Source organism: Camponotus vicinus, unplaced genomic scaffold (genome assembly GCF_025532165.1).
Source record: "Camponotus vicinus isolate PSW18456_S1 unplaced genomic scaffold, iyCamVici1.0 SCAF_4, whole genome shotgun sequence".
NCBI classification, from domain to species: Eukaryota; Metazoa; Arthropoda; class Insecta; order Hymenoptera; family Formicidae; genus Camponotus; species Camponotus vicinus.
The window spans coordinates 22,387,527-22,411,041 of NW_028141976.1; the positions used below are offsets into that span (position 1 = coordinate 22,387,527).

Consider the following 23,515-nt stretch of genomic DNA (forward strand, 5'->3'; position numbering starts at 1 on the left):
CATTGATCGGAAGAGACAGATATAATCATTAGACGTAAATAGGATTGACAATTTTATCTTAAATTTAACATAAGTTATAAACTTAATTATTATCGTTTGATAAAAGAGACAAACAGCAGACTTTTTAATTTTAATGTTATTGCAAAAAGATAGAAACTAGATGTAATGAATTTTATTTTACAAAAAATTATATCTAATTTTATTAGTATTCCGTGTGCATGTATAAATCTGTTCTAAGCAATTAATAATAAATTGGCAAATATGTGTCGAGAAAATATAAAACGTCTATAATATTTAAAATTAAAAATGTTACTTTACAACGAAGAGAAGAAGAGAAGAGAAAGAGAATAAGTTTTTTCAAGATGTTCAAAAATCAGAAGTAAAAGCAAAGGGAGAAATGGCGATCTTGTACATCGAGACCGTAAACTAAATTTAAATTCAAATACCGTACTCAACGAACTCGTTGCATTACAATTTACCGTCGGTATTTACTGTAAAAGAAAGCCCGTCTGTGGCTAACCTAAGACAGCTTGGTGCTTGCAAAATTCCTCGTCGTAATTTTCAGTAAACCAGCTTTATGGCGGTAAAGTATCGTAAAGTTAAGACAGCAACGTTACCGGACTTTTGAAGATTGAAAGAGAAAGAGATAAAGAAGAGTTAGATCGGAAGATGTGTATGTGTATATCAAACTCGACTGTTGATTTGATAAATGAAAATACGAATAAAAATATATTTATTTTTATTTTTCATTAATTCATATTTTTATTTTTCATTCTTGTTAAATAAGTTCAAGATATTAAAAAAATATAATTTTTCTCTCAAAATAAAATTTATTATCACGTTAAAGGTTTGTTAAAGACTATCCTATTAAATACACACATCTGTTTAGTATATCTTACATTTTACTTAAAATAATTTTAATAATTACTTTTAACAGGATTGTGTATTTTATCTGATAATAAATATGAGTTATTGTATCTACGAGTTATTATTTTTCTTCTTTATTTCCGTGAAAGAAATTTAAATAACTGGTACGATTTATTAAGATAATATTGATAAGTATTAATTCTGCATCGTTAGGACATTGCTTTCTATAAATATCTCATTGTGAACAATGAAACAATGACGATGCGTTGCTTCATTGTACCGCGAAGAATCGATGGGCAAGGTATAGGCTCGTATTGCTCACAGTACGTCGGAAATGTTGGTGGATAAATTGGCCGCACGGCTTCCACTGTACCTTCCCTTTCTGTAGTACTCTATACATCGTGTGTTCATTGTACGCATGCACGTTTCATGTTGGTTCAATACGTTTCGATCGATTCGATAGATTCTAGCACGTTTCAAGCGAGAAAGATAATTGTACATATTCGTAATGATAAGAAAATACATGAAATTATAGAAAATTAGAAGCCAGAGACATTTTAACGAGTCATGTATATATATATATATATATATATATATATATATATATAGTAATAAATAATTATTACGTAAGCTGAGCATTACAAGTTATGCACGAGTATAGTTTTTACAATAGAATATTATTCTATAAAATCGCTATATTTAAAATACAGCGAACGCTACTAAACAACAATACAAACTTTCTCATATAGTATGCATGGTTACCGCATCTTAAACTAAGTTATGGTAATTTTATTTCATTATTTTTACACTGGATGCGCGAGAAAGTTCCGCTTTATTCTTTGAATTAATAAATATACTATACAATGAATATACGTGGTAAACTTTTTAAAATAATCTTAATCTTTTATTTATATTTCTAAGACAAGTAAAAAAAATAAAAGATCTATGTAAAGAAGCGATTCAATGGAAGATTCTCATTTGCATAAGAAGATAAACCGAGCGTAAAGAGCAATTTGTGCTAAATCAATGATTTTATATTATGGATGAATTTTTGCAAAGTGCACTTGAAGAGCAATATGTAGTAAATTATTGTTAGACTATCGATATTATTCAGGCAAATAGACGCTGTAGAACCGCGCAATTCGTTTCTGAACGTTTCCTTCTACTAGCGATTGTCCCGAGAATTTTTATTGCGGATCAGCGTATTCAAGGGATTTTCTTCGCACTTGATTTACTGCGAGATACAGAACCTGCACACACCAAGCATGGTTTTATGCCCGAGGCTGAATAATAGTAAAAGCGCGGCGTCGTAAAACTGCAATCAAATAATGCATTATCGTAAATATAAGGCTGTATAATGTCCGTGTAAAATTCTGATGGTTTATATATCTCGTCCACTGCCGGTATCTATGGTCCAGCAACAATGCATCATCTGCAAATGGCGCATATCCCGGCGTAAAATAACGATATCAACTACAACCGGAAATTTTTAAAACTCGTGTACTGTTTCACACAAACATTGCGACAAATTTCCATAATATTTTGTTCGAGTAAATCTATTTTGTTTTTACATAGTATGATAAAATTTTGCAAGCGTCAATGGGGGAGAGATTAATGGAGGAAACAGCTCGTTTATATAATTTATTTGCTTTCATTTATCTATATAAAGTGACATATTTCTTATTTGTATTATTATAACGAGATAGACTTCCTAAGAGATTAAGAAATTAAAGAAAAAAATTAAATTAACGTTGTTTTTTATATACTCCAGGAAATACGGTAAGCGATGTATATGCGAGAAATTTAAACACGATAAGAAGATAGTCGTTGACATAAAAAAAGTACAAATATCACGAAACTCTGGCATTTCATGGTTGTCGACCGAGAGAGCGAACGGATGGACCGATAGGGAAGTAATGCAACATAACGTATCGAAAAGAGAGAAGCGTTACGAGTAAGAGAGAGCGAAGAAATAGCGTTTCTACGATACAGTCCGCTTTTCCCGGCGAATGAAAAGCAAACAGAAAAGTCGCGTCTTACCTCGATTCTATGACGTTCCATCGAATATGCTCGCCTCGCCTTTTTTATTCCGTACTTGCCTTCCTCTTTACCCTTCGCTCACAATTCTCAGGACACCTTGCGCCATTCTTTCCACGAATGCAATAAGCGCTACAGAGGGAAAAGAAGGGAAAAACGAGGGAGTGTGAGAGGCGAACTGTCTCGGAGCGAATACCCCGAGAGAACTCTATGTTCTTCCGGTGACGCTCAATTATTACTCGTGCACGGACCAGGTCAATCTCGGACTACTTTAAATTACTTACTCGGCGCGATATTCCGGAGGGAGGAGAAACTTCGCCGCTACTCTCCTCGGGGAAATTTCGTACGACAGATCGAAAACTAATTCGTCGCGCGAGGATCAAAACGAGAGCGGAATGTTGTAGGCGATAAACGAAAGTTGATTCAGCAAGATAGTAGAAATGTAAGATGTAGGGAAAAAAGATCGAGCTATCAATTTCGAACAGGATGTTGCGAAATCGCAAATTATGGCTATAAAATGTTGCGAATACGAGATGAACGAAAGGAAGGTTGAACTTTTACCAATCTACGACCCAGCATCCCGTCAGAATAGCGTATGATGCGATGATTTGGCGTATAAAACAAGCGGAGAAAATTGCCAGTTAACTGAAGATTCGATTTTTCAGAACCAAAACTGGCCGATCCGCAGAACGCGATGCGGTGACGGGAAATAGCGGAAAAAGGATGATAGAAAGAAAGAGAAAGAGAGAGGAAGGAAAGAGAGAGGTGCGACAGAATGGTTAGAGAGCTCAGCGTAGGAAATGAGATCTATAAGTGAACGAACTGGACGAGCGCGGGTGCACAGCCGAAATGCAATTTTCATCCAACTGCAGTTGTCCGCTCTTGCATCGCAGCGACTACAGCTGCCGACCAATTTTCTCCGTTCTCTCTTCCCTCCTCATTTATCTCAGTTTTTTTCCATACCGCGTCACCATTTTCTCGATATGTTTACTGGACTGATTGCATTCGCGTAGACAAATAATTCAATATTACGATAAAACAATCTGCGAGCGTGATGCTACAAAATGCATTACACGTTGCACATGGCAAAATGTACAAAGAACAAGAGTTCGATTTATCAGTTCGCTGCAGATGATTGCCCGATGATGAATCGCGTGACACATCGCGAAAATACGCGTTGCAGAACTTTAAAACGAGAAACTCGTTTATTTTTTCGACAGACGATTATTTTTTACGACGCGATGATCCTCGTTGCGCGATTCTCATGCTAGGTGAGATAACGAAATTCGCGAGATATACGTAGGGAGGAAAACGCGCAGACAGAAATTACAAGAGTACAGAACGATAGAGAATAGAAAGAAAAAGACAGAGAAAGAGAGAGAACGAAACAGAAAAAGCAAACGACTGGTTACCACTTCATCTCGAGCGCAGTCGAGCCGCGGCTAATTAATGCACTTTTGTCGGTTTGCTACGACCCTTCTCGCGCTATATACGAGATGGAAAAAGGGTTAGCCTATAATGGTTGAAAAGTGCGTGTAGTAATAAGATTATGCATTGCATTTATTATTCTTTTATAATATTCCATGTCTTCTGTCATGCTATGCACGGAGAAATAAAGATTAAACAAGTAATAAAAGACTATGATGACATATGAATCATTTCGAAAAGGGAGAAAGATGAGATATAAAAATAATGCAGCATGAATGTGTATTTATTCTAAAAGATATTTTTTTTAATAATATTTTTCTATGGAAATGTGTGTATTATTCTATGGAAACCTGAAGCAGAAAACAAGCATTTGGCGAGTTGGTTAAAAAAAATGCAAATCATGGATTTGCAATTATATTGTACACCCTCCGACTTTATGCATTAATTTGCCGTCGTCTATCTCCTAAAGATGAAAGAATGATTATAAAGTTACAAAAGATACGAAGCCGAAAGTTAATTAAAATTTCTCAATAATACTGAAATTTATAAATAAATCTTCTTAATTACTTTTTCTCCCCTTTTTATCGCGTAATATCCTTCATAAAAGTTATAAAGCCATACTGAATACAAGCATATATACACTGTGTGACACGTTCTTTCACAAAACAATATTCATATTCATGAATTCGTGTTTGATCTCTGTTCATCCGTAATTTTTTTATCAAAATTGATAAGTATAAAATAGAATAAATGATGGATTTTCTACAGAATTTCGATCACGATAATAACAAATTTTTTTCACATGATTGTTTGCTATGGCAATCATCGATCCTTTGAAAAATTAATGATTTAATTATTGTAACATTTTACAGAGACAAAAATATATCTCTAATAGACATTTAATAACTTTATATTTTTATTAGATATTGTGACAAATAGAAACATGCAAGTACACAGTTTACGCAGATGGTCCGACGATTCATCAATCAATTGATTCATCAGTATAAGAAGCTGTCCTCGAGAAATGTATGACTCAATATATTGGCCACATACGAAGCAACAACACCGCGAATTGACGGTTATCTGGCCCGCTGTTCAAACAATCACCAGACAAATCCGGCGCTAATGCTCGAAGACTACGTTCCAGATAATTTTGCTTATTTTAGTAAATTGCATTTGTAATCAGAATATTTTTCTTGCGTTAAATTATACACAGAACTTTTTCGTAATATTGCGGCCTACTTTTTTGGATTTATTTTTAATTATGAGAGTTTACTGTACATATTTATATAAATTAAATTACATTTATTTCAAAAAATTACGTAAAGAATAAGATTTTATAATATACTACATTTTTAAAATATATATTTTACATATTCATTAAAATATATCTTAAATCTTAATATTTTTGCACATAATATGATAATTAGATGCCCTCTTAAGAACATTTTTAATTTCCACTCTATTTTGAGAATTTGCATATCGACATGTATATAACTTGCAATATAAAATATAATTTTTCGGATTTATAACGCTGCGCTGATATGCTTGAATTATTTAATTGGATTCTTTGGTTTAATGCATTGCCATAAATGCTGTATGATCAAACATATTAATACTGTTAATCTTTTTGACTCTGACAGCTTCATAGAGTCTAGTTATGTCGATATTATTTATATCTCATGTAAAAATAAAATTGATATAAATGTTATATTTGGATATCGTATTATAAATAAAATTTATGACAGTTTATGAAATGATAAATTATATTAATTGTTTTAACTATAACAAAATTAAATCGAAATTATAATGCTATCTGCTGTATATTTATATCGCGCCGATCATACATTTTAATGTAAACTTTTCCGTATCTGCGTAATTCGATTATTTTATAAATGATTGTCGCAATGAAAATATTTGTCAGAAAATGATAAATTAATGGTAATTAAAGATTTAATCAATTTTCTGATGCGTATATTTAAAGCATACAAAAAACCAAGTTTATTCACAAACCAAGTAGAATAAGAAGCATTCATTTTAGAAATTTAAATACAATACATACGAATAATCAACTAAGTTTTTGTTATTAACAAATAAAAAATTTAAAATTAAAAGATTTCACTTTTTATTAAAATATAAGAATATAAGGTTCGAGATATAATTTGTAAACATTGTAAGTGCTTAAGAAATAATTTTTTTACTAAATTATAATATATAATTAAGAGATTGTGCACACTTCAAAACAATGAAGCGCAGAATATTGATTACGTGAATGGGAACAACATCTACGTTATTCCATGACTTGGAGATAACAAGAGACAGTTTTATACGAAATATACGGAGTACATCTTTGAATTGCCAGAATTGAAGTAATTAAAAATGCTATCCTCACGCAAATTGACAAACGTCACTTTTGTTCCAACGTGCACTTTGAGATTTTGTACACCATATGCAAGAAAGAGAAACATACTTACCAGAGGGCCAACTGGTAATGGTGGACCGCAAGATTCGGTTGCGATGTGTCTTTGAGGAAATTAGCAAAGTTGTAATGCATCTTGGCATTGTAGGGCAGAGACCGCAACCCCGCTCTGAAACAAGATGATTTGAGGTCAGACGGGACCATCCTCTCTCTCTCGACCCCGATACGACCGTGTCACCGTCGTCATCCCGTATCTACGTTAGTTATGTTTTGCAGTCCCATACATAGCCAATCGGCGCCTAGTGTCTGCATCAAGTTCGTGAATGTATACAACACTGGCACTATGCCAGACTTCTTGTTTAAGCCGGAACTAAGCACTCGCCATATATGTCCACGATATCTTCGCGTGACAAAATCATTTTTGTCGTAATCGCGAGACTCAAATTGCATGCAACGATTCTATATATTTGCCATTACTGCGAAAAGTTTATTTAAAGTTACATGCACGCTTTGTAACGTTACTATTGATTAATCAGAGGATTTCTCAAACAAATTAATTTAAGTTAATAAAACGTGTAACATGTAAAATAATCTTTGATCACGTACTTGATTAAAGTTTCTCTAGACGTCCAATCGTTATTCCGAAGAACCGTTCTGAAACAACCTAGAACAAGCAGGAAAACTACGCCTGTAGTGATCCAGCTTCTTCGTCGCGGCACAGCAGTCCAGCTCACTTGCATACCGTAGACGATCAAAATAATCCATCCAACGCTGTAAAATTACGTAAAAAATTCATATCATTCGTTATAATAATCATTGCGATTATGTTATAATTTATAAGGCTTTAGTGAAATTACCTCGGCGTATATAAAACTCGTTCCGCTACGACGAAACCCACGGTGACGAAAAGATTGGACGCAGGTAGGAACGGCAATACCAGGAACATCCAACCAAGAACGAGAGGCGGATGCCTCTGTTGCTAAAAATAAAAAAAAGAGATATGACGTATCATTGAAAACATTCGCTGATAAATGCAAGGTTAAAATCCTTGTTCAATTTAGCTCTTCTGCATCGAGATCTCTTCGAGAACAAACTACTCTGCGTAAGTTTCATCATGCTGGGTGAACGTACTCGATTAAAGTTTATGTTATACTACGAGTTTATACTGCTTTTACATATGAAACTCGCCATACTCATGAAATTATGTTTAAATTGTGCGCTCGCAAGTTTTAAATGTATAACGGATAACGATTCAAAACGCAACATTCCGATTTGATACATTTTTATTCATGAAAGATTCTAAAAGATAAATTCTAAAATACCGAAAAATATACTTTCGCAAAAAAATGTAGATGTAAATAAATTAAAATTAAATGGGGGGATAAAACGAAATCCTGTGTAATGCTTTCAAACAACATTTAAACGTGTATACCCACATTTGCGAGGAAACAGAATGTTTTTACAATTGCTAGGAAGAGTATAAAGTCCAACGACAAACGATAACAAGTAGCAGTTTTTATCGAGAAGTGAAGAAAGAAATGATGAAAATTTCAGTGATCTTATCGTCTCTCTTGTGCTGGAGCTTTGTATCGTCTAATCTGCATCATGAAAAATCAAATGACAAAGGTGTGGGTCAATCAAATTATATAAACGATGGAAGTGATCTGACTCTTGCAGGAAAGGAATATTCGGATGAAGCGTCCAGTGGAAAAGATTGGGGAGGAGACTTAAATTTTTTAAATCGTAAGGTATGTTTGACTCTAATTATTAATAGAAACGCAATAAATAATAAATAATATTCTAGCCAAAAGTCATTTAAGAAATAATTTCAAAATTTAATTTTTTTCTGTGTGTTTCCAATATGTGTTGTAAGAGAGACAATCATAATATTATTTAAAACATCTTAAAACAGCTTTATATACAACTTTTACAGATATGTATATTAATGTATTTCGAATTTTAAAGCATTTATCTCATATAAATTTTAACGTAAAATTTCCGTTGCAGTTTCCTGTTTTTGCTTAAAATAATACATTATTGCGTAGCAAAAATCGCATTAATATTGTATCACTATGTATTTAAATATTGCATATGATAATAATTATAACACATGATATTTAATGAGAAATCAACTTTTAATTAAAAATTTCGTATTTCTATATGGTTAAAATTATTCAATTTATAAATATACAGGATTTGGACAACACTGACAAAATACATCAAGCGGATAATAAATCTTTGCTCGATAAGTTAATTTATCAAGAATCGAACTTTTCTAAAACTTTAATACCAAAAAGTAAATTATCCGATAATTCATTATTCGACAATATCAATGATATTTCTAAAATAAAAGAATCTGCATCCATCGATGAAAAAATAGAGAAAAATAATGATCGTGTCAAGAGAGATTTAAGAGCATCTACTTCAGAACTTTTATGGGCTAATTCTAATACAGGAGGTATATCCGAACATCTACTCAAATTAAACGACGGAAACAAAGTGTTAAAATCCAAAAAAGCAACTGTCGCTGAGGCTTTAAATGGTCCGGCTGCAATTAGTAAAATATTGGCTCAAGCGAAAGCAAAGACAGCTAAAGCAGCGGAATACAAAAATCTTTACGATAACGACGATTTTAGCACGTGGCTGCTGTCTGAGTCGCCGTTCGATACGAATATTTTTAAATACCCTTTCAGACCATCACATAATACAAAAATAATAGACAATAACGAAAATAACCACTTGGAGATCGAAAATGCGGATAATCATGAATTTTCGATATCGCGATCTAAATCCAAATCAACGAACCACGATCACCGCGAGATAAAACATACGCTATCTGATTCTATAGTTGACATTGCAGATATCGATCGTTCTACAAAATTATTGCATAAATCAGAACATCAGAAGCATCCATCGTCTAAACTGCGGAGTACCTCGGGCGAGAAGCACGGTCACGACACAAATGAAATGCTCCATAAACTTACAGTATCACGTCACACGCACGAACTGTCATCCTACGAAGATGAAGAGGATACCGGGTTACAACATACATCTTCACACGTATACGCACCGCATATGGACTTCCGTATAACAAAAGATCAGGAAACAGGAAACAATATTCCAAAACGGAAGCATGCAAAATGGACGCGTACGGATTATCCTAGAGCACAAGCATCTCATGCCTCTCACTCTGCAGAATCGTATGAATTCGAAACATCAGACGAGGAAGAAGGATATAGAAAAAAGTTTATATTTAAAACATTATTTGAACCTGGAGAAGATGTTGAAAAAATTTATATTAAACCTTGGGAAGCACATAAATTTTTAGAAAAGATAAATATTAATGAAGAAGACGAAAATAATTATAATAAATTTGCGGAATCTTTATTTCAATATGATTCATCAATTGATTCGTATAACGAAAAAGATATCAGAAATAGAAATAAACAGAATCTGAATGAAATTCAGCGTTCTATTGTCCATTCTACAACGTCAGCTGAAACGAAGGAGGGAATTGAAAACAAACAAGCAGGAAACATGTTAATAACGAAAATTTTCACGGGCATATCTACACAGGAACCTGTAAACATCGATATCAAACATTATCATTCGAGAGATCAGAGTAGTACTGCCAACAATGCAACATCATTTTCGTCGAGTTTATCTGATGATAAAGGAAACAAACGTATAAATAACGTGCTCGCGTTGCCATCGATTAATGATGGATCGAAAACTGAGAACGAGTATGGTCTCTTAGGAAGGACGCACTCTACAATTAATAATAATGTGCCGTCAACGGAAATTAAAATGGATTTTAGTGGAATTAAAAGTTACCCACCGATCGGCTCATCGTTAGCCCATTCATCGTTATCTCATTCAAAAACACATCTGGGAAATCAAAAAGTGCATCACAGCATCAGCGGATATGAAGGCTCTACTGTCTCTTCGAAAACAAAGCACTTAGATCCAAAGACGTTGATGGGAAGTCAAAATAAGAATTATAATAATTTAAAAATAAATCAAGAAATTACCACCACTGCGACATCAATAGAAACAATACCTTCAATTAACGAGAATCATTATAGAGCCGTATCATCAGATAAACAAATTTCAAATGAAGAAGTTTCGGATGAACAAAATTACTTAAAAACCAGAAAAAAATATATAGATTTAAACGGAAAAGATATGGATTATAGAACGTCAATAGAAGTTGTCGACATCGATGATTATAATGCTAAACTATCGATACCAAAATTTCCGGCTCATAAACACGGAAAGGCATATACACTTTATGATATTAATTATGATTTCGATAGTCGAGAAATAGATGACGATGAAAAAATTGAATCTGCCGAAGATTTAAAGAGAATACAAGTTGATTACGATAATTTAAACCAAGAAAAGAAATTTACTGATAATGTTAAAATATCAAAAGAATCGCAAATGATCACATCTGACAAACATTTATCCTACGATCGGCATAGCCAATATGAAAAGAGTGACAAACATAATCAACACAATTATCGTAGTCATAATAAACAAAATTATCATAAGGATAATAATAAATATAATCTCCATAGAACCTATAATCAATATAAGCATCGTAATCAAGACAATTACCATAGTTTAAATCAACAAGCTGATAGCATGAAATCATCAACTGCATCAGATGCAACTGAATTTGATAGGAATAGATATATATATTTTATTCAAGAACAAAAGCAAGGAAATAATGAATCAAATGCATCACTTGAATCTTCTATTATCAAAGAAGGTAAAAAGCAAAATAACGCTAAACATGAAAAAATATTATTAAATGGAAAAGAAAAAAAATACGTTTCAGGAGAGGATAAACATCGTTACCTGAAAAAGCATACGAATCTGTCTAGCCCAGTTATGCAGTCTATAGAAATTAATAAAATAACATCAACTAACGAAGGAAAAATAGAAAGCCAGACTAATATAAAAAATAGAAACAAAATTGTTGCACGTGTAAAAAATTTAATTTCTGATGGTTCGACGGTCGATACTACATTACATACAGAATTTAGCAATAAAAAACCAACAAAAACGATAAATAACAATAATAATTTTGCTCAGATCTCATGGGAATTAATGTCATTAAAGAATCCTCACGCAGATGTTCAGAGAGAAACGGAACGTGTTTATGACACTTACGGAGGAAACGAAAATGTTGATATTAATACAAAGCAGACTGTAAAAGCGGCGCAATCTACTGAATCTAAAAGTAATCTTCAATCCACATCGTTAAAAACATCTGAATCAGATAATACTAAAAAAATTGTAGCTATACAGCAGGTATCAGATGAAAAAATATCTTCCAATAGCACAGAAAATGGTTACCAAGATTATAATGATAAGATATCCGGTTCTTCAAAGTCTAAATTACAAACGAATACAATTCGCTATTCAAATAAAAAATTAAAAAGTGAAATCAATGCGAATGTGAAAACACTGATAAAAGTAGCTTCATCGAACGATACGATGGATAAATCTCGATCTAATATACAAAATGCTTCTTCTACAGCTTCTGCGAAATCACAAATTGGATCTTGGAATTATCAAAATAATAAGAAATATAATACAAATGCAAAAGCATCAGCGGATGCAACAATCTTTGTTGGTGTAAAAAATAAACAAAAGTCCATATTAGAAAACACATCAACATTTCCTAAATTGAAATCTGAAGTAGAATCTGAAAAATATTCAAATGATTTGAAGAATAGTATTGCTATAAGTACTGCTAAATCAGGAGTAATGCCAGGAACGGCTAATAATTCCTCTATCAAATCTAAAATAAAAATGGAGCAAACATTGAACTATTATAACAGCGATCAGAGAGATGCTAATGTAAAAACGTCATCGACTGCAACATCTAATAATGTAAAAAATGAATGGTTGCTTCAAAATTTGTCATCTTCCAAAATGTCCCATTCGAAAAGTCATTTAATAAATAATGAAGATTCTTCCAAAATGTCCCATTCGGAAAGTCATTTAATAAATAATGAAGATAATCAAATAAATTCTATTTTAAAAGCATCAGCAGACTCAACGTTGCACAATATTATAAAAGATAAAAATCGATTTCATTTAAAAAAAGCATTTTCTTCGTCATCTGTTCCATCCTCGGAGAAATCACAAGCGGAATATAAACATGATAATTTACAGAAGAACAGAATAAATGTTTCCCCTACAGAAGTGTCAATACAATCTACAGTTTTCAATAATAGTGACAATGGACATTGGCTTGATTTATCAAAATCAATATTATCTTCTAAATGGTTAAAAGAAAAGCATATAAAAAATAAGCATTATTCGGATAATATGAAAATAAGCCACAAAGACAATATCGACACAACAACAAAAATAGGAGAAACTGTTTCGAATGTTATTAGAAATTCGTATCAAGATAAAAATCCTCATCAATATAAAAAACAAGAGTCAATAAATTCTTTATCATCGTCTTCTTCGTTCGGAAAATCACAAATATTAAATAAAAATGGAAAGGCGAGCATAACTTCTAACAATATTTTTGATATGAATGAGCATAATGTATTGCATACGTCATCATCATCACAAACTGCAAGTAAAAATAATTTAAACATACAAAAAAATGAACCAAAAACTGCTAATACTACAACATTAACAATATCGGCACTTATCAATCATGATAAATATAGACAGAAAGATAACATATTAAAAGCAAAGTTGCTTTCTGATCCAACAAATAAGAACAATATCAAGAAATTCGTTAATAATGATAGTATTGAAAAAGACGAAATTATTATACCAAAATTAAAAAATGCATCAAATGCAGTAACATCGGTAAAGACAGTAACTTCCACTGGCACTGAGAATGTAATAAAGGCATCATCATCAAGTAATTCAAAAGCGAAATCGGGGACACATAAAGAATATGATTTAAATCAATTAAAAAAAGAAAAAATTATAACCAATGATTTAGCAGCATCAAAGATCTCAAATAATATTGAAAATAAATATAAAAATAAATGGCTAACAATGTCATCTTTAACTGATTCACATAGCAGATCGGAAGAAGAAAAGAAGAATCATATGGATATCGTGGAAAATAATAAAAAATCAATGGATATTGCGTTATCAAAATCCTTTTCTTCCACTAACAACAAACAATCACAAAATGATTTAGTAAAAGAGGCAACGTTATCCGAAATCTCCAAAGAAGCACAAAAAAGACGAAATAATTTCAATATGTCGAAAGAAAAATTTAAAAATATTGCAAACCAAATAACAATGGAAACAATATCTAATAGCGCTAATAACGTATATCATAATGATTTACTAAGAGATAAGTCAGTTATTTCGAATGAAAAAATAGAGACAAACAATAAGATAAAAGATAAAAATGAAATTAATGCTGATAATTCTGATATAAAAAGTAAGATTAATTCCAGGCGAGTGAAAGGAGATAATAACATAGATAAATTATCGATGGATTTAGCAACTTTAAATAGTTTTAATAGCGAGAATGGAAACAATATATTAAAAGTGATATCAGATGACTTATATGCAGAGGTGTCGCAAAGAGATCAGCATAAATCAGATATTCTGTCGAATGTTAACAGAAAAGCCAATACTAATATCCAAGATAAGCATCGACATGGATTAATTTTTTCAATTGATACAGAAATTCAATCGATGATTGATCATAAATCAGATATTTTAAGGAAAAAGGAAGCCGTTAATTCAGAGACTCGTAATAATATTAATAAATGGAATACTAAATTCCAAACAATATCATCATCTTCAAATGCAAAATCACAAAATAGAAAAGAAACTATTGTAAAAACAGTATCCCCAAAATCAACAGCCAATAATAATAAGAAAGATGCATACGATTCAATGCAAGAAAAATCTGTATTTGATCCCACAAATATCGTAAAAATAGATAAACAATATCGTTTGCATGGCAATCACAAAGCAGATATGGCAAATACTGAAGGAGCAAGAGCAGAAGTATCAAATTCTCAACGTTTCATTGAACATTTTAAAAATGACGCAAAAGAAAAAAAATCACAGCAAAATAAATTAAAACATCATAAAATAGTTACTTCAGATATCGAATTTTCGAAAGGAACAAACTCTAACAAAATGGAAAATGTGCATCAAGAATTATTAAAAGATGCAACGGCATCTAACTCACGCACAAAAGTGCAACACAAATATAGTGATATTCTAAAAGAAGGTTTAAAAGTTACTGGAAGAGCCGCAACGTCAGCACAGGCAAAGTCTCTCGAAGAAGTTGAGAGTAAATCTAAAAAAAAACTAATAAGAGATTCAGCGAAATCTAATTCATATGCGAAATCGCAAATAGAAAGTAAAAATGATTCAAATGCTCGGAAAGAAGAACGCATTAATGCAAGTATAGAAACATTAACAAATTCCGCGATTTCTGATAATTTTGAAAATGTACGACAAGACAAGCTAAATAAGAACTTATTATCTGATTCAAAGCTCCACGATACGCATACGAGAAATGAAAATAGGAGGAAAATATTGAAAAATAATCTTGATGCAATCATATCAACAAAAGAAACAAGCTCCAACATTATTAAAGATAAATATCAAGATGGTGTAAAAAAGATATCTAAAGAAGAATCGTTATCCAATTCGTATGCAGAAATACAAAAACGTGGATATGATTCAAATCTTCGGCGAAAATCAACACAAATGACATCTTCCAGTGATATAAAAGAATATGCAGGAAATAAAAACACTATTAATAATATAGGAAAAAGTTTAAAAGCTCACAATATCGTGACATCTGCAATATCTTCGAATAATGTCAAAAGCACTAATACACAAGACCCATCACATATATCATCATCATCCAACTTATACACTGCATCACAAATAGACAATATACATTCAAGAAATGCACTAAACGATAAAAAACGGATATTTATGGTTACACAAGCACCCACATCATTAGTAACTTCCATTAATAATCCAAATAAGCAAAAAGAAATATTACACATTGAAGATTCTAAAAATCAAAAGATAATGAAAGCCAAACAGAACAATAACAACTTTTTACGACAAATTTATAATAGTGAAGATGCTGCAGCATTAAAACAAGCAATAAGCAATGTTAAATACGAACATCAAAATAATTTATTGAAAGCGACATTGTTAATTAATCCATTTGTAGACACACAAAACATGCAAAAAAGTAAATCGAAAATTTATAAGAAACAACATTTGATTACTTCAAATTCTATCGCATCATCGGATTCCAATATCTCCAGTTATATAGATCGTACCAGCAAATATGATCCCGAAAAATTAACTGGAACATCAAGTAATTTTCATGCAAAATCTAAAGCGCAAAATAAAAATCATACAGATATTCTAAAAAATAAGACCATGGGTATTCTTAACAGAAACAAATCAGGACAAACAATAATTTCCAATGAATTTAAAGACACAGAACAAAATAAATTGTCTCAAGTGACATCGTCATCTAATTCATATACAGAAACAGAAATAAAAAATAACAATATAAAAAAAGCTTTAGATGCTGCTCTAAAAACAATATCTTTTAATGATATAAAAAATATTGATCCAAACAGCTTATTCAATCTATTAATTAATCCCCCGTCGAAGTTAACAGAAAATAAAAACATTTTCCAGAAAGATGTAATTATAAAAAATCTTTCGGAAACATTGTCGGACTTGTTTTCTAAAACACAGAGCGAAAGCGCGAATTTCAAAATCATGAAAGATGACTATGAAAACTCTGCAACGGTAAACACAATGATTAAAACAAAAGGCAGCAATTACCCTAATCAACAAGAAGATTTGTATAAAACGCGATCCTTTTCAAGTAATGCTCCAGATAGCCAACATAACATTAAATCGATATCGTCAGGGAATTCTTACGTAACAATACCAGCTACGAATGAAATTATTGTTGAAAATGGAAAAGTTAAAAAAGATGGAGAAATCATTTTTAACTTATCAACATTAGAAGGAATTAAAATGTACAATAAGATCAAAAAAGAACATTTGAATAACTGGCCATCAGATACTTTTGCGAAAGAACACACAGATAAGGATAAGTTTAATGATTCGAAAACAACTGAGAAAGTTGCTATTCATTCAGAAACAGCAGAAGCAGCAACCACTAACAATATTGAAACCAAACAACATGATATTCACCTAAAAGATCGAAGCAAATTAGAAGATAGTTGGAATGCTGAGACAAAAATTCAGAATGCTATTTCAGATGCTTCAGCCGAGATGATTGCTTTAAAACGGATAAAGAATAAGAGTGAAGGAAAAAACATTTTAGATGATAAACTGGCAACGCTATCATCTAATGATGCGCATGCAAAAACTCAAGTAATAAACAAAGAAAAGTATGGCATTATGGGTACTTCAGACTCTTCTGTCAATGCTGAAGAAACACAACGTTCGCTCACATCTGCAATGTCATCTGCGTCGACATCAATCTCTAACAATATGAATATAAATCTTGACACGAAATATGATCAAATTAATAACAAAATGTCGACCACATCATTGATCACTTCAGTATCAAAGGATACTAAAGGAAGAAAAAAACATCTTTCTTCTGATCGAACATCTTTGCATTTATCAGATAAAATAAACGGATGTGATAAAGACGTCGAGACTAGAGAATTCATTAGTCAGGTTTCTAATTTGTACAAGGTAAATAAATCATGCATTTTTTTATCAAAACTTAATAATTATTTTACATAATCAATTATTAAAGCTATATTGCGTAAAATAAATATTACATATATATATATATATAATTATTATTTTAAAAATATCAAATAGAAAAAATTAATTTATATTAATATATTAATTTGTGTTTATTAGTAAAATTTTTAATTATTGTATTTTATATAGGTCTTAGACAAGAAACAGGACAGTGAGATTTTAGTGATGAAAAGGAATTCCAAAGGACCTGTTCAAACAGCAAGCTTCAAAAACAGCGTACCACCGCTTATTGCATATCGATTAATTCCACGAAAAGTATATGAAAGAATACGTACAATACTAACGAATAAGCAGATTTTTTGCACCGATTGTCCGCTTTCAAATAGTTAGAATAAGCAATTATATAATATATACATGATATACATTTATTATTGATCGATTAAAATTAATTTAATAATTCTATTTTCGTAATTTTTATACGACTGCTAAATAGACTGTTATTTTAATACAAAATACATTTTATTATAAATATTATATACTTTATAAATTCTACAACGTATTCTATAATATAACGATTCATTAATACAACGATTAAATATCATCGATAGATATTAGAGTTATAGCTCTGGTGTGAAAACAGGCATAATATCATCATCATCAAGATTTATTACATGCACAACAATTTATTTAATATAATTGTCATGATTTATATTGCATTGTAAATAAACATCTAAATATCTATCCAAAAAAATAAGATTTTTTAAAAATATTATTCATTATACGATAAATTTTCTACATAAAAAAGATTTTATTTTCCTCTAAACAGATACTCTAAAAATAAAGTTTATATTAAAATAAGAAAAAAGTCTATAATTTTTTTTAAACAGTTACAAAATCTAACTGCGTTAAAGCATATTATATATATATATATATATATATATATATATATATATATATATATATACACACATAAAGAGCTGATGGTGGAATAAAGAGCAATCACATCTATAAAAAGATCTTTTTCTTCAGGGACAGTCGCGTAAACGTATAGACCGCTCTACATAAAAATAAGGATGACCTCGTTCGAAAAAAAGTCTGTTTTCATTTCGAACTTGCAAAAAGCTAGATAATCCCTGGAATAGAAAAGCGACATTAAAAGATATGACCTCTTTGTAAAAATGGCAACCGGCGTACGGACAGTATACTTTAAAGAGATCATGAAACCAAAGATTTAATGATTATTATTGATGGATGATTCCAAAGATACGTTGAATAATAGATATAATTTATGAGATACACGCTTTTTGTTTGGGTGTGCATGTGACTTACAATTAGAGTTTGTGTCATTTGGTTATTATACAAGTCTCTTTATGACCCTTGAGCTGAATGCAATTTCATCATCGTCGACTATGTCGGTCATGACCGACAGGAACTGGAAGCACGGAATACTACCTTTCTTGTTACACCAGGCTTACCAGTTAAAACGTTTAATCGTGGAATGACATTTTGTTGATGATAACCATTCATTTTATTTTATGTTCATAAGATAACCAATAATGTCAGCGAGTCTACGATATCGGCCACTTGAAAAGAATATTTTTTTCTTTCTTTACATTTCTTGATATACCAAATTAAAGTATAGGAAATGTAGGAATCTTAGATCTTTTCTCAAAATATAAGTTCCAAGAAAGAGAATTCGATTTATCTGTTGTTTGAATGAAAAAAAAATTTAATGTATAATGATAATGTTTTTGTAATAATATGTAATCTGTTATTCGATGTTAGTCAATTATCAAATTTTCGCACACTCACCTCGAAATCCGTGAAGGCTTTGTACGTGAGAACCAGACAACCGCCGAAAAATATACAGGTGGCCAGATTTCTGGTATCCGTAAAAGATGTAACCAGAGGAACAGATCCCATTTGCCAATCATGCGAGAGTATAGCCGGACACAGGAGCAACCAACAATTCAACGATGCCAAGTAGCAAAAAGTCAACAATCTGAAAAAAAAACAACAAATACGATTGAATATATACAGCTACATATATATAAAATGTAGCTATGACTAAAGTTGTATTTAAATTCACAATAAAACGCAGATTAAATTGCAATTGTTATTATGTTAATAATATTCTTTTAATTCTGAGCTGATTCAACTGCCTTAAAAAATCGTTACACTCAATTGGCAAACAGATTTTTGCCCTGATGCTTTTTTCCGAGAAAAATTGGCCGCTCGTTCGTTGCGACGAAGGCAACTTCTCACGATCGGTATTGTCCTCTTGGCACGAGCTGAAGTACTCGGCCAATGGGGCTGAAGTGGTACCCTCCAGTTGCTGACATCGAGGTTCCATTTTCTCACTATCAGCATCTACCGATATAATCACCGATATAACGCTCTCCCCGGTATCTCCACGGCAAGCGTCTGTACGATCGTCGACGGGGATATTCTCGGTGTATCGTCGCGCTCCCTGGGACGGCTTACTCGGCAAGTCTATTGTCTCGCGAACAAGCCCACCCACACAACGTGCCACGTAACGCGCCGGTAAATATTCGCCCGTGTCATTGTGAGTGTTAATTCCGACGGCTCATGAGTCCCTCTAATTGTCCTCGGCGCCAGATGTGGCGACGTCATCCAGCATCGGCTCTATTCACCGAATAGTCGAAAAGTAAGCGAGTAGCACCGAGGTGTAAGAGGTTCTAAGCTTACCCACTCAATAAATTACCTAGTTGATACGAGAGAGTTTAAATTTATCTACGTGTAGATAAGAGAAACATTACATAAATTACAATGGAAATACGATGGTGATTTATATTGCGATGTGTGCATAAATTACATCGCAATTCTTGTATCATTGCATGTTAAATAAATTTTCTCTAGTCGTAGTTCTTGATAACGACTCACATGTATTTTGTAATACGACTTTTTAATGTATTCTAATAAAACACAGTTAAATAGTACATCAAAAAACGTACTGAGAAGTGCTAAAATTTAAATACAGAGTGGTTCTCTAATGGCTCCCTTGGCGCAAGCAAAATTTACATTCCGTACAGCAATTGTTTTAAATGTCTCACAATTTAACGACATTTATCCCTTTGTTGTTTCATGCTCTTGAGCACGTATATTGTACTGCTACATGCTAATTAATATCCATCTCTTGGACAGTTGGGAAGTGAAAAACGCAATGTAGAGGTCAGAAAAAAAACCAAAAACAATAATGTATCTCGGCTCTGAACGGCCGTCCTCTTCCCGAATAATTTTTCTTGCCGTTGGCTATCTATATTTTCATTTCGTTGAAATGATTGATGAGAGTGCTTCACGAGCTCGCAAGACACGAGAATCGGAAGCTCGTAATGCAAGAATAAAAAATGATCTGGAATATCAAAATAATAATTTGTAACATATATCAAACGCGATGCACGTATTACGACATGAAAATATTACAGAAACAAGTAGGATTTCTCTGAAAAAAAAAACGATAATGTGTATGTGTGTTTGCGTGGCAGGAAGTGACATATATCCACACGTCTACTCTTTTTGTAAATTGTGGATATAACAAAGATTGCTATAAATCTAGAAATATCTAGAAATATCTAGAATATTCTCATATTTATGGACTTTTATGGCTATCATAAATTTGCCCAAATAAATGTGCACGGAGATCGCAATTAATAATAAATTCGCGACTAATAAAAGATAAAGTCAAAAAACAGAAATACTTTGTTATTTTTTTGTCAAATAAAAAACATAAAAGAATAGTTATTTTAGCAAAAAATATATATTCGTGTATATCTTAAAATTTATAAATTATATTAAATTTCTTTTCTTTAGAAATTTACATAAAACTTAATAGCTTTCGCATTATTTATTGTTTATATAAAAATATATTATGCATTAAATTTATTTTTTTATATTTAATGCAGGAGAATTAATCAATTGGTTCAATTAAGACTATTTCATCAAGACGGTTTGCGCTAGACACCGTTTCTTACTGGCCTTGCGATCGTTTGTCAAGCCAACCAACTTCAGAAAAAGCTTTCTTTTGAAGCCGTCATTCACGTAGAAACGCGATGTCATTAGCTTTTAATCGTACCCTTCCATCAATTTACCCTCTCTTTCATTCAACCGTCCTCTTTTTCCTCTACACCTTCGTGATATGCGGGTATCGATCCTGTCGATGCTCATAAACGGTAAAGTTTTCCACCCGTATTTCTGCGACGTTAAGATATCGTCAGCTTCCAAATTACATACATCATGTCAATTCGATAATAATAGATCTAAACTTATATCTTGGAAAGGAGAAAGTTGTATATGCATAGGAAGAAGAAGAAGAAAAAGGTAATATAAAAGTAACATAAAAGTGATGATTCATGGACTAAGAATATATTAAATGTATTTGTCACTCTTTGTTAACATTGGTTTAGAATGTGTCCGAATAAAAAAAATGACAATTTCAAACGAACGAAACGATTAATCATGTTTGAGAAATTCATGGAACCAAATGCAAAGGTGAAAACTTTAATCGACGCTCGCGTGATAAGTTCTTCGCACCATCGTCCGTTCGTTTCGCCATCGTCGGCACGTAAGAACTTTGATCTCTCGTACATGCTTTTGAATTCAGATGAAAGCAATTTCCCTCGATTACCAGGCCGAGGTGCAAGATAGGCTACGATCGATTCGCACGTGTTCCTAAGCATTCACTTGGTGATTTCGAAGCGAGATTTATTGTATGCATAATCACGCAGCTTCTAAGCACGCGAACTGGCATCATTTTTCTATGTCAAATTTTTCAGATAGTCACCTCATTTGCATAAATGCAATTTCCAAGCGCGAAGTCATGCATCATGTAATTAAAAACATATACATACACTTGTAACAATTTGTTGGTAATGCTTTTCACACTATATCAAATTGAAATATGAAACCGAAATGTAAGTATGTTAATTAATGCCTTAACGTCTAAAGATAAAATTTAATACCTTCATCTAGAAGTATTGTTAACGTTAAATATTTTTCAATTGTATTATATAGATTATATGGTCTAATATCGAAGAGATCTTGTTATAAAATCAAAGACAGAAGATTTATAAAATATAGATCAAAAACTTAGAGTGACATAATAAATTATCAATCTTTAATAAATAATACGATGCATTTTTTGGGGGACAATTCGTATTATCGTGAATAATCGCGAATTATCATTATAACGAGTATGAATAATTTGTCTGAGTTTTCTGTTTTTCTGACATGGTTTCTACCATAAATTATTTTCTACGTTATCAATAATATCTCGTATTTTTTTAAATATGTACATATATATACGTAGATATTATGATCAAAGTGTGGGCGAAATCGCGACATTGTTGCGTATGAAGTGGTTGATTAGGAAACGACGATATCGTGAGAAGAGTAACGGTGCGGGAAGAGGTTTCTGTAATAGAGGTTTATTGGCAATTAATCTTGCGAGCCGGATGTGCCCGCTTCGTCGGGCACGATACACTTCCGTCTCAGCGAGCGACCGGTAAACCGAGGAGAGATGTATTGCACCGTACCACGAAATCAAACGTACGTCCTCCTCTCCACTTCCTCCCGTTACTACCAATCCTCCGGTATACCTGCCGTGCGTCTTTGTCAGTTGCGCCGGAAGTGTATTGTTCCTGAGTCCGGTACTCGCGAGATGTCCAGCAACCTGATCTTGATCGAGTGATCTAACATATGTAAGTAGCGTTACTTTTTTCTTCGTGCCTATATTACGTGTATTACATATCTAATGCGTTAATCTTGATGGAAGTGCACCTGTTTCAATATGATATTTTGTTGACAAAGCACAAAGCTGATTATGCGTTACATAAATTATGTGTTATCGTAATTTTCACGCTTTCCATATCTATCTAACTATTCAACGCGCGAATGATATCCTGAATTAGTTCTATGCAAAAGTATCGATTTCCTTGAAAATTTAATAGTTCCATTCTCTGTTCTGGTAGTATCACAAAGAGGACAATAACACACATC

At 32.2% G+C, this 23,515-nt stretch overlaps 2 protein-coding genes across 6 annotated transcripts in view; one reads left to right on the forward strand and one right to left on the reverse strand.

Annotated features, from left to right (window-relative positions):
- LOC145971119 (protein O-mannosyl-transferase TMTC1-like) overlaps positions 1–23,515 on the reverse strand; it is a 230,681-nt gene that overhangs the window by 17,190 nt on the left and 189,976 nt on the right. For all 5 annotated transcript variants that reach the window (XR_014438770.1, XM_083098435.1, XM_083098434.1 and 2 more), the window contains 4 exons: positions 19,313–19,502; positions 7,609–7,730; positions 7,358–7,522; positions 6,807–6,920 (listed from right to left, as the gene is read on the reverse strand). Coding sequence is in view for 4 of the 5 variants with exons in the window: in XM_083098435.1 (XP_082954561.1) it covers positions 6,807–6,920; positions 7,358–7,522; positions 7,609–7,730; positions 19,313–19,502 (591 nt within the window). In the remaining variant the exon portion in view is untranslated. The remainder of the gene's footprint in view (positions 1–6,806; positions 6,921–7,357; positions 7,523–7,608; positions 7,731–19,312; positions 19,503–23,515) is intronic.
- On the forward strand, positions 16,713–17,900 carry LOC145971237 (uncharacterized). The gene is made up of 2 exons (XM_083098697.1): positions 16,713–17,485; positions 17,690–17,900. The coding sequence occupies exons 1-2, from the start codon at positions 16,793–16,795 to the stop codon at positions 17,888–17,890; spliced, it is 894 nt and encodes a 297-aa protein (XP_082954823.1). The 5' UTR covers positions 16,713–16,792; the 3' UTR covers positions 17,891–17,900.

Excerpts from the sequence above, each read along its gene's own strand:
- LOC145971237 (XM_083098697.1), top strand. The coding sequence starts at position 16,793 with ATGTACAATAAGATCAAAAAAGAACATTTGAATAACTGGCCATCAGAT. Across the intron at positions 17,486-17,689 it reads AGGTTTCTAATTTGTACAAG|GTCTTAGACAAGAAACAGGA; the intron begins GTAAATAAATCA and ends TATTTTATATAG.